A 16,213-nucleotide genomic window follows, 5' to 3' on the forward strand; every position below is an offset into this window, starting at 1 on the left:
CTATTGTTAATTTATGTAAGTGAAGATAGCAAAGTAAATGCATTACAAGTAATGCGAGTTACATAATCAGATTCGTTTTTTCAAGTAACTAGTGAAGTAACACATTACTTTTTAATGTACAAGAAAAGTTACTTTTTCAAATAAGTAACGCCAGTGACTTTTTTCTCCCATTTATTGATTGAAAGCTCTCTTGTCCCCATGTTGAGAGAAATCAGGAGTAAGATGTTACTTTACTTCTAGAATAAATGTGAACACTCACAAAAAAACTAATTCAGTATTCCTCAAAATGAATGAAAACAGTGAAATGCAACTCAGAATATGATGCATAATTAATAATGTTAAAAAATTATACAAATATCCTGTGATTAAATATATGTATTTAATCACATTTTATTAATCAGTGTCTTTGCTGCTAATCTTCGATGATCCAATTCAACTATACTATTAAGCAAAAATTACTCAAGATAAACTAACATTTGTTCTTCTATTTATTGCTGAAGAGTGTTGAACTTTCTTCTCCTGCGTTCTACTGTATAGACATAAATTTACCTTTCCTTCAGCCTGAGGCTTTTGGTGTGAAATGGCTTTTACATTTGCCAAAAACAGAACTTTTTATATTAAAAACAAACAAGCAAGCAGTTCCCAGATTTAAAAGGTAACACATTACTTCCCATAAAAAGTTACGCAATTAGTTACTTTTTTAGGGTGTAACGCAATATTGTAATGCATTACTTTTAAAAGTAACTTTTCCCAAAATTTGACATATTATACCCCAAAAATCTTCATACAGTGGACTAACAGTAACATTTATAAAAAAAAAAATTTAAAAAAAATTGGGACCAAAAATTGTTCAGATACTTTGACTTTTGATGTTTTGCTTAAGTGTTTTTCTTAAATTGCTAATTTGACCTTTTTACACCACAGACTGAACAAAATTAGGCATTGCTTGGTCAATGAAGTATTGATAGTTGTGTAAATATTGCCCTACTAACAGAATTTTTGGTTGATTGTAATCCATTACATACCTTTCTACCCAAGTTATCTGACATTATCAAGATTAATTTGTTCTGACAGTTTAAGTCCTTTTCATATTTTATTACCATTTTTCTAAACTATAGCAAATAAACTGTGATAATGTCAGAAATGTTGAAGGCGTCTGAATAAAATCTGGTTCGGCTGTATTTCAGAAATATTAAAAAATCTTACTAACCCCTAAACCATTGAATAGCAGTGTGTGGTAATGCTGATGTCAAGAGTTAAAACAGTGCAGATGCTTTATACACATTCAGATTGAAGCTTTGTAAAGGGTTAAAAAGACAACCAATGTAATTTTCAAGCAGCATCATACAGTATGAACATCTTCAGAATGACAGTCATATCAATTAATGCTTTCCACAAAAAATATCTGTTTTAATTAAGTCTGATCCCTGCTGACTTCCACTCATAGTCTTAAAAGTGATTTATGTTACAAGCATAAAATGTGAATTATTTCTGTCACAGGAACATGATATAGTACGCCACTGTCATCATTAATTCAGTAGCAATATCTGTGTGGTGGTCTTGCGAATATGTGGTTTTCCTGACCGTACAATATGTTCTGTAAGTAAAACTCACCTGGTGATCTCACATTTTGTAGTGTCATTAAATCATACAGCTTAGATGAGCTTGAGGCGCATAGACAAATTTATTTTGATTTTAAGGAAAAATGAACCGAGACGCATTTCACTCCCAGATGCGATGCGGTATGACTCACCTGTGTCTCAGGAATGATGGGGCTGGCCTCGGGGCTGGAGCGGTAGAAGGTGGAGAGCGGTGACGCCGTGATTCGGGGCGAGGGTCTGTCAAGGCCACTAAATTCACAGGTTGGCGTGTCTCTTTCCTCTTTTCTCATCACCAATGTGTCCATCACATGGAAAACTCTCCATGACAACCACACCGTGCGATACACAGCGGAGTATGGAGCACGCACGAAACGCATCGTCAATGCCGTGCCTCCGTTAACCAATAAATCAAACCTGCAGGTGGATAAAAACACAATTTTCAGAACAGAGCTCACACATGCTTGACAAATACATTTACTCTTCTGAAAAAGTACTATGGTGAGACCATGGTGCAGTGATAGTATAATAGTGATGTCCAGCACTGGGTGGATTACTTACAAATTGTAATCCGTTACTGATTCCAAATTACAAAAACAAAAATTGCACTTAGCATCATAATCTATCCACCACTTTTAGATTATTTTTAGATAATTTTGACCTAACTTGTTTATCGCATTGATTTAAATAGGAGAATCTTGTAGCATATTGACATAAAAATACAATATATTAAGAAAAGTAAGACAATATATTCCATTTGTTGTTATTAACAACATGAAGTGCATTGAACTTTACATTACGTCAAGGTTTGTGAAGGAACTGCAGGGGTTAAATCATTAAAAATGTTTAATTAAAACAAATCATTTTAAAATCAATCTAAATAAAAAACATTTTACTTGTTAACCTGCATGTCATGAAACCATATCCAACATCAGAGAATTAATGAACATGCAAATGTCGTACTTAATTATTAAATCAATTATTTTAAAATCTCAGGGGTACTTCAAGTAAATATATCAGGTGGAATGTTTCATGAATTTGTGCATTTTAATGTGTTTGTAAGACAAAATCCTTCCAAAGACATAGAAATGCATGGTTAAATGACCCACAGAGTGATCATTCAAATAAAAACCAATGTGTTCATCAGTAGTTGATGCAATATTGAAACATTCTGAAAGTATATAAGCATTAGGTTATTTATGAATGGACAATTTAAAAGACAAATCAGGCAGAATCGAAAAAAATATGAATAATTAAATGTTATTGTGTAAATAATATGTAATCTTGTAATCCATTAAAAATCACTGTAGACTGATTAAGAGTATTTTAAAATGCAATTTAATTAAATAACAAGTACTTACTTTTTAGAATCTGATTACATAATCCATTTTACTTTTTGTAATCTTTATACTTTTTAAGTTGTATGCATGAAAATGTCTAAAATGAAAAATGTTTCTTATTGATATGTAATATACATTGATATTTTTTAAAGAAATCCATACTTTTATTCAGCAGGGATGCATTAAATTGATTAAAAAAAAAATACAGTAAAGACATTTATAATGTTACAAAAGATTTCTATTTTAAATATATGCTGTTCTTGTGAACTTTTTAACATATAAGTATCCTGAAGACTAGTATCATCGTTTTTCATAAAAAAAGTAAGCACTGCAACTGTTTTCAACATTGATAATAATAAGAATTACCGCCATATAGTGGACTTCAATGGTGCCCCCAAGTTTGAACTTCCAAAATGCATTTTAAATGCGGATTTAAATGGCTCTAAATGATTCCAGCAGAGGTAGCAAAACGATCAGTCATCTTCGAAACAAATTGACAATTTCCATACTTTTTAACCTCAAACGCTCTTCTTGTCTAGGTCTGCGTGAACTCCTGTTTTTTTCTGGTTAAAGACAGTTAGGGTATGTAGAAAAAACTCCTATCTCGTTTTCTTCCCCAACTTCAAAATCATCCTACATCGCTACAGAAGTACCAACCAAGTGTTTACAAAGTGAACATACAAAGAAAATCAAACACTGTTTACAAAAAAAGATAAAACAGCGATGTAGGATGATTTAAAAGTTTTAACTGTATTGACACAGATAACACAGACTACGCAGACGAGACAAGACAAGCATTTGAGGTTAAAAAAGTATATAAATTGTCAATTTGTTTCAAAAATAACCATTTCGCTAAATAACACTCTTCATCCTCGGCTGGGATGAAGAGCCATTTGAAGCTGCATTTAAACTGCATTTTGGAAGTTCAAACTTGGGGGCACCATACATATCCATTATATGGAGAGAAATCCTGAAATGTTTTCCTCAGAAAACATCATTTCTTTACGACTAAAGAAAGAAAGACATGAACATCTTAGATGACAAGGGGGTGAGTACATTATCTGTACATTCTTATTCTAGAAGGAAACTAATCCTTTAAGAAGCAAATCAGCATTTAGGAATAATTTCTGAATGAATGATCATGTGACACTCAATACTGCTAAAATTCAGCTTGTCATCTCAGAAATAAATTACATTTTAAGATACATTAACAATAAAACTATTTCACCATATTACTGGTTTTGCTTGAATTGTATTTTTTGATTAAATACAGAACGTAGCCTTGGTGAGCGTAAGAGACTCATTTCAGAAACATTAAAACATCTCCAAACTTTTAAACAGTAGAGGTTATTTACATAATATTTCAATATTTTTACGAAAAAGATACAGTTTGTTCCAGAATCTCACATTGTTTGTGTGGGGGCAGAGGGCATATGAAGGCTAAGTGTGATTCATAATTTCCTGTTATCAAACTCATAAGCGCATGGGTCCTCTCCAAATTACATGGTTTGTTAGGCTCATCAAAGCGCTTAGTTATTGATGTCTTCCACGTTTCAAATCCTCCTCTAAAAATGTATCTGATTCATGAATAACAGCTAAAATACATGGCAGACTTCACTGCCTTTTATCAAGAGTTCGCTGGCACACGTAAGATGTTCTAGTTGATGAGAGTAGGGGTAGAGATGTGATGTAACTTTTTTTTTACGTTTTGAGGGATTTGGATGAGAGATCTGGATGAAGCAGTTAGAGCAGGACCTATTTTAATTAGCGTGATATAGCGAGGAGGTAGGCGCAGATTTGGAAATGAAGGGGCGTCTCTTTGAAGTCGTGCTCTATATGAGCTGCTGACTCCCCTGCCCGGAAGGCGAGAGATGAGCGGTGCGGTGACTACACACATACACACAAACATACACATCCTTGCACTGCCTTGAAATTCTCCCTAACTGCTCCTGTCCCTTTTTTTAATCCCGGCATGGCTGCGCCACTGTTCCAGACCATCGGCCCTTAAAGCTGTTTCTTTGCCTCTGTTTCCCCTTGGACACGCTTGCTAACCAAGAGCACACACCAGCACTGAACAAGCATGATTATCTGAAGCCCATTCCCCTGTGTGCAGGTTTTTAGGAGGGATCTGGATATATCGGATAATCCCCAACATCAGCCTTCCTTCTTTAGAGATGAAGATCCATCCCTTGAGTATTTTTTTCTTTCATTAAACTCCATTGAAGAGAAAATAAAGTTTTTAATGCATTACGGTCATGCCTCAGTTTAAGGCATGCGGTCGCCACACATACGCATGCAAACGCCCACACATGTGACCCTTGAGTAGATGACTCACGTTAGCTGCTGATCTGAGTGATTCTTGATAATAATGGATAATGACTAAAGGGATTATTATAAAGGTACAAGAAGGTCAGATAGCCCCAGAATCAGCTCAGAACTAAAAGTTAAACTCTGCAGACTGCTTTAATGTTGTGTAACTACAGTTAAAATGAGGCTTGAAAATGAACATTTTCATCTTTGTAATGTATAAATGTGGAGATCCGATTGTTGCACTGCTTTGTCAGTCTTACATCCTTCACTGAATTAATTTAATTGGTTGGAACAGTTAATAAATTACCATTTGATTAATCTAAAACATTATTTGTCTGACTCAACTTACTTATGTTTCATGATTGAAGGGAGGCGGTGTCTCCTCAGAATATTGGATAAGAAAAAAAAAGTGACCCGTGCTGGCAAAATTAGTCAGAATGAGCAAATTTTAAAAAATTAGTTGTTTTTATTTTCACATTCTCTATACCTTCATATAGTTGAAATACCTTCAAAATGATATATGACTTGTTGGAATCGGACAAAAAATGACTGAGCTCCCTGCTGAAAAAAACAGCATATGCTGGTTAGGTAGGTTTTGATGCTGGTTTTAGCAAGCTGGTCCTTTGCTGGTTAATTCTGGACCAGCATAAACCAGCAAAGGACCAGCTTAAACTCTGGTGCGATTGCTCTGTTAGTGCGGTTCATTTGAGTAAGTGTAAGCTGCCATCCGAACCCTGGTGCGCACCAAACAAACAGACCCAGACCACTAACAAACAGACCGCTTCCAAACAAACTCAGGTGCTGTATGATTGAAATATGAATGTGACACAGACCAAATACTTCTAAACGAACCAAACAAATGGCAAGATGTGATGCTATGCGACATGATTTCATGAAAAGAAAAAGGGTGTATCCAAAACATAATGAGCAGAGGGTAAATGTGGAGCAACAAGGAGGTAAAGTGCCTTTTATGAGCTCTTTGTGAGTTTGGTTCAGTATGTGTGGATTCGCTGTTGAAAATTGCAAGACCAAGACCAAATGTATAATTTTTCTTTTTGGTCCGGACCAAATGAAGCAAACGAACTGAACTATAAGTGTGAACACACCCTGAGACAGATCTATATTAAGACCTACTCTAATGCATGGATCTAATATAATAACCATTAACTAAACGTTCATGTAAGACATAACAGATGTTTGTGTGAATCTCGTCAAGACGTATTTAGCAATAATGCACTTTAAAGGGAGACTGCGTGCTCACACAGAGGCACGTCTTATGCATGCGCTTTGCAAATGTCAGTCAGCGCAATTGTTTTGTTTTCATCAGCATGGGTTTGAAAATCATATTTAACTGGTTTGGACTCATGTCATCGATAATTCGATATGAATACTCGCAAAGCTGACTGCGCTTTGCAACAATAGATCTACAACTTGTGGTGAGAAGCAACAGCAGTCATCCAGAAGTGAGCTGACAAAAAGTACTCCTCTCAGTAAACGTACAAATAAAGATCATTTTATATGTTTAATTATAATTTGGAGCATTGGGCTCATTAGAAGATGGCTTAGTTAACCTTTTTTTGTGAAAAACTCAAATTTGACCAAAACTGACATTTTTTCCTTCTTTTGCCTGTAGCTCAACATTGGACTGTGCGCATTCCGACTTATTTTGCCAGTTCGGGTCACAAATTATTGTGCAATCAGCAATAAAACTAATTATAATGTTAGAAAGTGTATAAGTCACTAATTTTTCTAATGAAACATTGTCCAACAGCCACACCAGAGGTAAAGTTACAGCGGTTACTCTCTCGCCTCCCCTGAGCCCCTTGAGTTTTAACAGATCCCCTAAAGCATAAGGTGAGTTTAAGGGGGTGTATTTAAGAATGTATGAGGGAAAGTCACGTGAGAGGAGGCAATGCATGGGAAGACCAGGACAATTCAAAAGTGAACAAGTCACACTTAGATATAACCGCTTTGTTACATCTAAATAAGATTTAAAATGACATGAAAACATGATCTGTGGGAGTTTTTAGTAAGTAATCAGCTTGGTGAAATTTAAAGTAAATTTCCATGTCTGTGACCAGCATTTATCGAGCTTTGATGACTGATTATCTGACAAAGTCAAAAATAGTTAAAAGTTAACTTAATGAGATTCATACTTGGCTTTAATAAACAGAATATTGATTACATTGTTAATGTTAAAATATAAAATATAATTGTTTTTTTCACTCTTATTAAATCATTAAAATATGGTTTCAAAAGAATAAATTACATAAATGTGAATTCTACATGCATTTAACTTACATAATTTAAATTATACATTATAAAAATGTAATGTATTATATCAGATAAAATTGTACATATTTTCATAAACAGGGGGGGTCATAAACAGGGGACATTCATAGGTCAAATGGTAAAATGTTGCCTTTGAGTGACAGTAACCCTGACATGGGGGTGAAAATGTGCCTATTTATTTGTGTTGATTTGACTTGTGTGGGAAGCAGTGAAATGTAAATATGAATTTGCATAAAACTATGCAAAATGGTTTCACACCGACTATCTTAAGGGTAGGTATTAGCATAATTATGTGTTTATGTATTTGCTTGTATGTGTGTGAGTAAAACATATTTGTACGAACATGCCGTCCTGTCTGGTGATGGTATAACCCTGCTGGGGGTAATGCAGAAGGGACACATTCACCCCAATCAGCGGAGTGCCGTCACTGGTCACCACCTGTCCTCGCACTACGGACACCAGGCTGTTAAATAAACACAAACACATAAAAATGCCTCTGAGTGAAAACAAAGGTAGATTAACCAGCTGTTCATAGCAGTGATTTTCAAGGTCAGCAGGTTGCCTGTTTAAAAAAAAAAAAAAAAGGGCATTAAATTTGATATTTTATACATAAAATTCATATATATCTACTATAAAATGTCTCAATCCACTGCACCTGACCTTCCTCTGCCGTTCTGTTTTGACAATCTTCACAGATGTAATTACAACACAAATTATTTTACCAAGCACCATTTAGAGGCTGACCTGCAATCGTGCATCTTTAGACTAATTGTGTGATAATTTCTCAATGTGCGAACAAAAGAAACCTCAGGGCAGATGGGCGGGATGAGAAGTTTCCTCATCAAGGCATAATCAAAAGCTTCATCAGCCAAATATCAAGAGATTCTAACAAGTTTTTTCTTGACTAGTCCTATTTTAAGGCAGTGAACACAAGCAGCAATGTTCATATTGTTAACTTTGTCAAAAAACACCAAAGGGCAAAGAACATATTCGCTCAAGATTCTAAATTGAAGAGGTGCAAAGGTGAGCCGCTCAATTTTTTCAGTGGAAAAAGTAATCATTTCCTAAAGTACATGGTACGTTAGCTTTCGGTACAAATCATACCAACGAGTGGATAGCTTTTCTATCTGCAATATGAAAGCTGCAGAAATTAGATAGGATAACATGGAGGCTTCAAAAAGGGAAGTTCTGAATTTCTATCAAAACGGAAAGCCCTATTGTCTATTCTGTATGAGTGTGGGAGGCTTGCTCTGTTTTCCCATGCCGTTAGATCTGCGACCACAAAACGTTACAAAAAACACTTTAAGATTGTGGGAAATTTTGTGCAACACATCAAACGGCATCACAATTACTTGCATAGCCAAAGGACTTTCTATGCATATACATGTTAATATGTTATACCACTGATAAATAAAACATGAAATAGAGGCATTGTCGGGATAACAAGCCATGTGTCTCACAGTGGAAAGCTTAGAATGATGTATATTAAACCATTTTGGCAGTTAAAAATCATTGTTAAATAACGTTCAGCCATTTTATGACATCATAAAATATGTTTTACCATTATTAAAAAGTCATAAAAATTGAGCTTATAAAACAACTATAAATGCTTTCTAAGCTAGACTGGAAGTGTTTTAGAGATAAGTGTTTAGTCCACTCACAAATGGCAATCCTGAGATGATTTACTTACACTCTTTGGGAACACTAGATAAGATATTTTGAAGATGCTTTTTTAGTTTTTGTGTTCCTACACTCTAAAAAATGCTGTTTTTTAACCCAGTTTTATTAAACTCAACTATTGCTTAAAAACTACTATATTTGTTGCTTAAAATTATCCCAAAATTGGTTATAAATGAACATTTATTTATATGTTCAATAAATGAACATTCATTAAAGTCAAAAGTTGAAATCAAAAGTTTGCATACACCTTGCATAATCTGCAAAATGTTATTTATTTTACCAAAATAAGAGGAATCATACAAAATGCATGTTATTTTTTTTAGTTGGTCAGTTAGTTTTTATTAGTTTTTTAGTAGTTTTTAGTTATTTATATTTAGTACTGACTTGAAAAAGACATTTCACATAAAAGATGTTTACATATAGTGCACAAAAGAAAATAATAGTTGAATTTATAAAAATGACCCCGTTCAAAAGTTTACATACACTTGATTCTTAAAACTGTGTTGAACAGTTAAACTGCCTGCTGTTCTTCAGAAAAATGCTTCAGGCCCCACAGATTCTTTTATTTTCAGCATTTTTGTCTATTTGAACCCTTTCCAACAATGACTGTATGATTTTGAGATCCATCTTTTCACACTGAGGACAACTGAGGGACTCATATGCAACTATTACGGAATGTTCCAACGATCACTGATGCTTCAGAAGGAATTAAGAGCCGGGGTGAAAACTTTTTGAATTTGAAGATCAGGCTAAATTTAACTTATTTTGTCTTCTAGGAAACATGCATCTTCTGTAGCTTCTAAAGGGCAGTACTAAATGAAAAAATATATATGATATTTACACAAAATAAGAAAAATGTATAAATCTTTATTCTGTTCAAAAGTTTACACCCCTGTCTCTTAATGCATCGTGTTTCCCTCTGAAGCATCAGTGAGCGTTTGAACCTTCTGTAATAGTTGCATATGAGTCCCTCAGTTGTACTCAGTGTGAATAAATGGATCTCAAAATCATACAGTCATTATTGGAAAGGGTTCAAATACGCAAAAATGCTGAAAAATCAAAAAAATTGTGGGACCTGAAGGATTTTTCTGAAGAACAGCGGCCAGTTTACAAAATACTCATGGACAATTGGATTTTTTTTTTTTTAATTGCTTATTGATAAATGTTTACTTTTTGATACCTCTAGTGATTATGTATCCAGTTGTTAATTTACAACCTATTTTGGATTTATTTTTAGCCAGCTAATTAGTAATTTTTTGAAACAATAGCTGAGTCAAATAAAATTACCTAGAAGGTTGGGTTAGACATTTAGTCCAATATTTAACCCAGCATTTTTAGAGTGTATAATAAAAGTCAATGGGGTCTAAAACAACATTAGTATCTAGCGATATATTCCCTGCATGGGCAAAAAAAAAGTTTTTTTGGCTGAAGTATCCCTTCCAGCCAGATTTTTGAGTTCACTGTAGGAAAGAATCCCTAAATCCAAACCAAGTTGACTGTTCTTCGGCAGTTTAAGATCTCCTAACCTGCTGTTGAACGTGTTTTCCCCTGGTAGGGTATGTGTGCCCCCCGGAGCTACCAGAAAGCTGACGCGCTGATAGAAGCCCTGAGCTTCTGGAGTAGGTGAGCTGAGGTGTTGCATTGTACTGGGATCTGGAGCCCCGCGGCAATACGTCTGACCCTGACAGGTGCTGTGAATGCAACAGTCCGGGTCCATGCAGTCCACCAAGCCATCTAAAAAACAACAGAAAAACACTTTAGACTAAATATTCAGTGTTTTTTAAGTTACATAGACATTTTTAGTACACAAGTGGGAGCACAATCCAATTAAAACAAATATTTAGCCCCCAACTTCTCATCATTTTCTCACCTCCCTCGTTGTCCTTGCCGTCAGAGCAAAGAGTTTCCATGGCGACATCACACCCCACCCCTCTCCATCCCGACTGGCAGAGGCAGTGCCATCCGTTCTGGTCCAGAATGCACCTGCCGTTGTTGTTACACAGCCCTGGACAGCTATCTACCGGGACAAATTCATCAGTTATACATACCGACCAATCAGCAGCCTAGGATTGTCAAAGGGGTGAAGAACTCACCATAAAGAACTGCATAAACATACAGGGGAAAACACGGTGAATGTGTTTTACTCAGTCAAACGTTTGGAACTTGACATTTTAAAGACATCGGACAGGACTCAGGGACAGCTGTAATTTCACATGAAACAGCTGGACAAAATATGTGCTTTAGTATTGTAGAAAACGAACAGATTAATACTAGCAAGGCAAAAAAAAAAAACATTTATGAGGTATCTGAGCTTATAAAGTTTCAAGAGCGTTCAACTATCAAATTATAGATCTAGCAGTGTCCATGTGAATTAACAGCATGCTGAGCTGAACAGCACAAGTGCAGAGAAAGTTTATCAGACAGCATACTGAAGTGCTCCATCATATCCTTTGTCACAGAATGTGTGAAGTCAAAGGAAATTACAGAGGAAATGCTAAATTAAGGAGCTTAGCAGCTGCTAAATATTACATTAAGAGACAGTGAGATGTACAACAATGGGGATTTGGGTAATGCGAATGTGTATATGTGCATGGACTGACTGATGATGCTGTGTGTGCCTTTGTATGCCTACAGTTACTCTGTATTAAACAGGAAACCTGAAACCGCACACATGTGGGGAGACATTAATACACGGTACATAGACATAATGAAAGTCATGCTTGAGAGACAGAGGGGTCAGAGCCACATGCTCTCTTCAGGGCAGCATGACCTTTACCTCTATATCCTATCCAGTCTGCTATCATGAAGAGACATTCAGGGAAAAGAATTAAACATGTGGTGTTATACTGCGGTATGCAGTGATTTAGTGTCATTTCTATAGACAGCCCAGGCAGTCTCTGCTGGTTACACACACCTAATATGCTGCAGCTTACCCTCTCCTCAGTAAATATGACATTTTATGATATTTGCATTGTACTGTTGAAGAGCTCGATTAGAGGAGGGCACGAATGCTTTTGAATTTTTCTTTCTTTTTTTTCTTTTTTTTGACGAAGCAAGGTCTACATCGGTGAATCTGCTTTTTGATTTAATAAACATTTGCAATCAATGAAAATATCATTAAAGAGGAATTTAAGAAAACAATAATTAAAAAAGAGATGCATTTTAATTCCGGACATCATAGGAAAGCTGAACACGGTTGATGAAAGAAAGCACTGTACCTTTTATTTTGCTGTCCAAAAAGTGAGCTAGATTGATAAAGGGAAAAAAAAATCATTCAAGTCATTCAGACACAAAATATTAACTACGCAATAAATGTACCTATTCAGTGAACTGGTAACCTGTGAGCTTTCATAAGTTAATTTTGAATAGGCTAAAGTATACTGATGTGCTGACAATGTGTTTGATTTTTAAAATTACTCTCAAGTATTGCATGAATAATTTGACATTTTGCAATATGCAGGCTTCGCACTCCAAACAATACATTTCCATGACCTTTCTAGTCATTTCTGATTACTAGATAAGGATGCTTTCAAAATCAAATGAATTTTTCAGATTTGTGAACCCGTTGTTAAAAAATAACTGACTAAAATAATTATTTGTTCATGAATGGTTCACTGAGTTTCGAGCTTTTGCTCTACAAACTTTATAACCAAGAACAAGATTTAACTTTTTTTAGTGCAAAATAGTCATACTACCTTTCAAAAGTTTGAGGTGGGAAAAACATATATTATGCTCACCAAGAACGCATTTAATTTACTAAAAAAAAAATGTAATTAAATTTCATGTATTCCTGTAATGGCAAAGCTAAATTTTCAGCAACCATTACTTCAGTCTTTAGTGTCACATGATCCTTTAGAAACCATTTTAATATGTTTATTTGCTGATCAAGAATTCGCATTTTCAATGTTGAAAACATTGCAGTTTAATATTTTTGTGGAAACCATAATATGTATTTATATAGATTCTTTAAAAATATTGAAAAGTCCCAAACTTTTGAATCCTGAAATATCCAGTACAGAAATCTGGGCTTTTCCATTTTATTTATTTATTATGTATCTTTATTATCTTTATTATTTATTATTATATTATTATTTATCTATTTACTTCTATTACTTTTTACTGACTTGTAAAACACAATTTTATTTGTGATTTTTTTCAAGTGGAAACACTGATACTTTTGAAAACTAATGTAACAAAATACAAGGTTTACAACAGGGTGAACTCACCGATATTGCAGTTTTCTCCCGTCCAACCTTGATGACACTCACACTTCCCCTTTCGACACACGCCGTGCTCCCCACAGTGTGCCTGACACTCCTCCTGTTCACACCCTGCCCCCGACCAGCCATCCGCACACCGACACACACCACCAACACACACGCCGTGAGGACTGCAATCCGTTGCACACAATTCTGAAACAAACAGTGTTATGTTTGAGTCATAAAATACAAGCAGGAATACAAATCATAAAAATGCAGTAGATAAAACAACTATACAAATTATGCATTTTTGTATAAAGTCACAAAGCTTGCATTAATGTAATAATGTATGCCATTAAAATAATCATTATGGATGTACAGAGTCACATACTTGTACATTAGATTTTAATTCCATTTAATGCATTTTAATATGGGAGTTACAATGAATCATTTAGCTGAATTGCAGCTTCTTAAAAGGATCGTTCACCCAAAAATGAAAATGCTGTCATTATTTACCCACCCTCAAGTTGTTCCAAACCTTTATGACTTTCTTTCTTCTGTTGAACACATAATATATTTTGAAGAATGTTTTTTATGAATTTTTACCCAACTGTTTGTTTCCCAAAAATCCTGAAAATATATTATTGTGTGTTCAACAAAGGAAAGAAATTCATACAGGTTTGGAACTTTAGGGTGAGTAAATAATAACAGAATTTTCTGGTATGATTTTCTTTCTTCTGTTCAGCATATGAGAATATATTTTGAAGAATTTTGTAACCCATTTTTACCCAACTCATTGTTTTCCAAAAATCTTCAAAATATATTATTTTGTGTTCAACAAAGGAAAGACATTCATACAGGTTTGGAATAACTTAAGGGTGAGTAAATAATGACAGAATTTTTCTGGTTTTCCCTAACCAGTATGACTTTCTTTCTTTTGTTGAAAAATAACAATTAAATTTTTAAAGAATGTAAAAAACAACTGCCGGTAGCCATTGACTTTCCCCAACTCATTGTTTCCTAAAAATCTTCAAAATATATTATTTCATGTTCAACAGAAGAAAGAAATTCACACAGGTTTGAAACAACTTGAGGGTGAGTAAATAATGACTGAACCAGTATGACTTTCTTCCTTCTGTTGAACATATAAGAATATATTTTGAAGAATGTTGGTAACCTATCAACTGCTGGTAGCCACTTAGTATTTTTCCCAAATCTTTGTTTCCCAAAAATCTTCAAAATATATTATTTCATGTTCAACAAAAGAGGGAAATTCACACAGGTTTGGAACAACTTGAGGGTGAGTAAATAATGTCATAATTTTCTGGTTTCCCCAAACCAGTATGACTTTCTTTCTTTTGTTGAAAAATAACAATTAAATTTTTAAAGAATGTAAAAAACAACTGCCGGTAGCCATTGACTTTCCCCAACTCATTGTTTCCTAAAAATCTTCAAAATATATTATTTCATGTTCAACAAAAGAGGGAAATTCACACAGGTTTGGAACAACTTGAGGGTGAGTAAATAATGTCACAATTTTCTGGTTTCCCCAAACCAGTATGACTTTCTTTCTTTTGTTGAAAAATAACAATTAAATTTTTAAAGAATGTAAAAAACAACTGCCAGTAGCCATTGACTTTCCCCAACTCATTGTTTCCTAAAATCTTCAAAATATATTATTTCATGTTCAACAGAAGAAAGAAATTCACACAGGTTTGAAACAACTTGAGGGTGAGTAAATAATGACTGAACCAGTATGACTTTCTTCCTTCTGTTGAACATATAAGAATATATTTTGAAGAATGTTGGTAACCTATCAACTGCTGGTAGCCACTTAGTATTTTTCCCAAATCTTTGTTTCCCAAAAATCTTCAAAATATATTAGTTCATGTTCAACAGAAGAGAGAAATTCATACGGGTTTGGAACAACTTGATGGTGAGTAAATAATGTCAAAATTTTCTGGTTTCCCCAAACCAGTATGACTTTCTTTCTTTTGTTGAAAAATAACAATTAAATTTTTAAAGAATGTTGGAAACAAAACAACTGCCGGTTGCCATTGACTTTCCCCAACTCATTGTTTCCTAAAAATCTTCAAAATATATTATTTCATGTTCAACAAAAGAGGGAAATTCACACAGGTTTGGAACAACTTGAGGGTGAGTAAATAATGTCAAAATTTTCTGGTTTCCCCAAACCAGTATGACTTTCTTTCTTTTGTTGAAAAATAACAATTAAATTTTTAAAGAATGTAAAAAACAACTGCTGGTAGCCATTGACTTTCCCCAACTCATTGTTTCCTAAAAATCTTCAAAATATATTATTTCATGTTCAACAGAAGAAAGAAATTCACACAGGTTTGAAACAACTTGAGGGTGAGTAAATAATGACAGAATTTTCTGCTTTTCCCAAACCAGTATGACTTTCTTCCTTCTGTTGAACATACAAGAATATATTTTGAAGAATGTTGGTAACCTATCAACTGCTGGTAGCCACTTAGTATTTTTCCCAAATCTTTGTTTCCCAAAAATCTTCAAAATATATTAGTTCATGTTCAACAGAAGAGAGAAATTCATACGGGTTTGGAACAACTTGAGGGTGAGTAAATAATGTCAAAATTTTCTGGTTTCCCCAAACCAGTATATATAAATAACCATAAATAAATGACCATAAATAATAATAAAAAAAAAAATCCTGGGCGAACTATTCCTTGAGCTTTTATTGAATTTAACTTAATATTCTATTTTTGTTTAACACTTTTTTTTTTCTAAAAACATTTATTTGAGATAAAAAAAA

General features: G+C 34.3%; 1 protein-coding gene across 5 annotated transcripts in view; it reads right to left on the reverse strand.

The window, feature by feature from the left end:
• LOC141287931 (teneurin-3) overlaps positions 1-16,213 on the reverse strand; it is a 137,221-nt gene that overhangs the window by 29,480 nt on the left and 91,528 nt on the right. For 4 of the 5 annotated variants that reach the window (XM_073820037.1, XM_073820036.1, XM_073820035.1 and 1 more), the window contains 5 exons: positions 13,447-13,632; positions 11,091-11,237; positions 10,747-10,954; positions 7,884-8,003; positions 1,754-2,015 (listed from right to left, as the gene is read on the reverse strand). In XM_073820037.1, the coding sequence (XP_073676138.1) occupies positions 1,754-2,015; positions 7,884-8,003; positions 10,747-10,954; positions 11,091-11,237; positions 13,447-13,632 (923 nt within the window). Of the gene's footprint in view, positions 1-1,753; positions 2,016-7,883; positions 8,004-10,746; positions 10,955-11,090; positions 11,238-12,438; positions 12,466-13,446; positions 13,633-16,213 lie in introns of all 5 variants that reach the window. The other variant, XM_073820038.1, reaches the window with a different exon arrangement.

This window comes from Garra rufa, chromosome 16 (assembly GCF_049309525.1).
Source record: "Garra rufa chromosome 16, GarRuf1.0, whole genome shotgun sequence".
Lineage (NCBI taxonomy): Eukaryota > Metazoa > Chordata > Actinopteri > Cypriniformes > Cyprinidae > Garra > Garra rufa.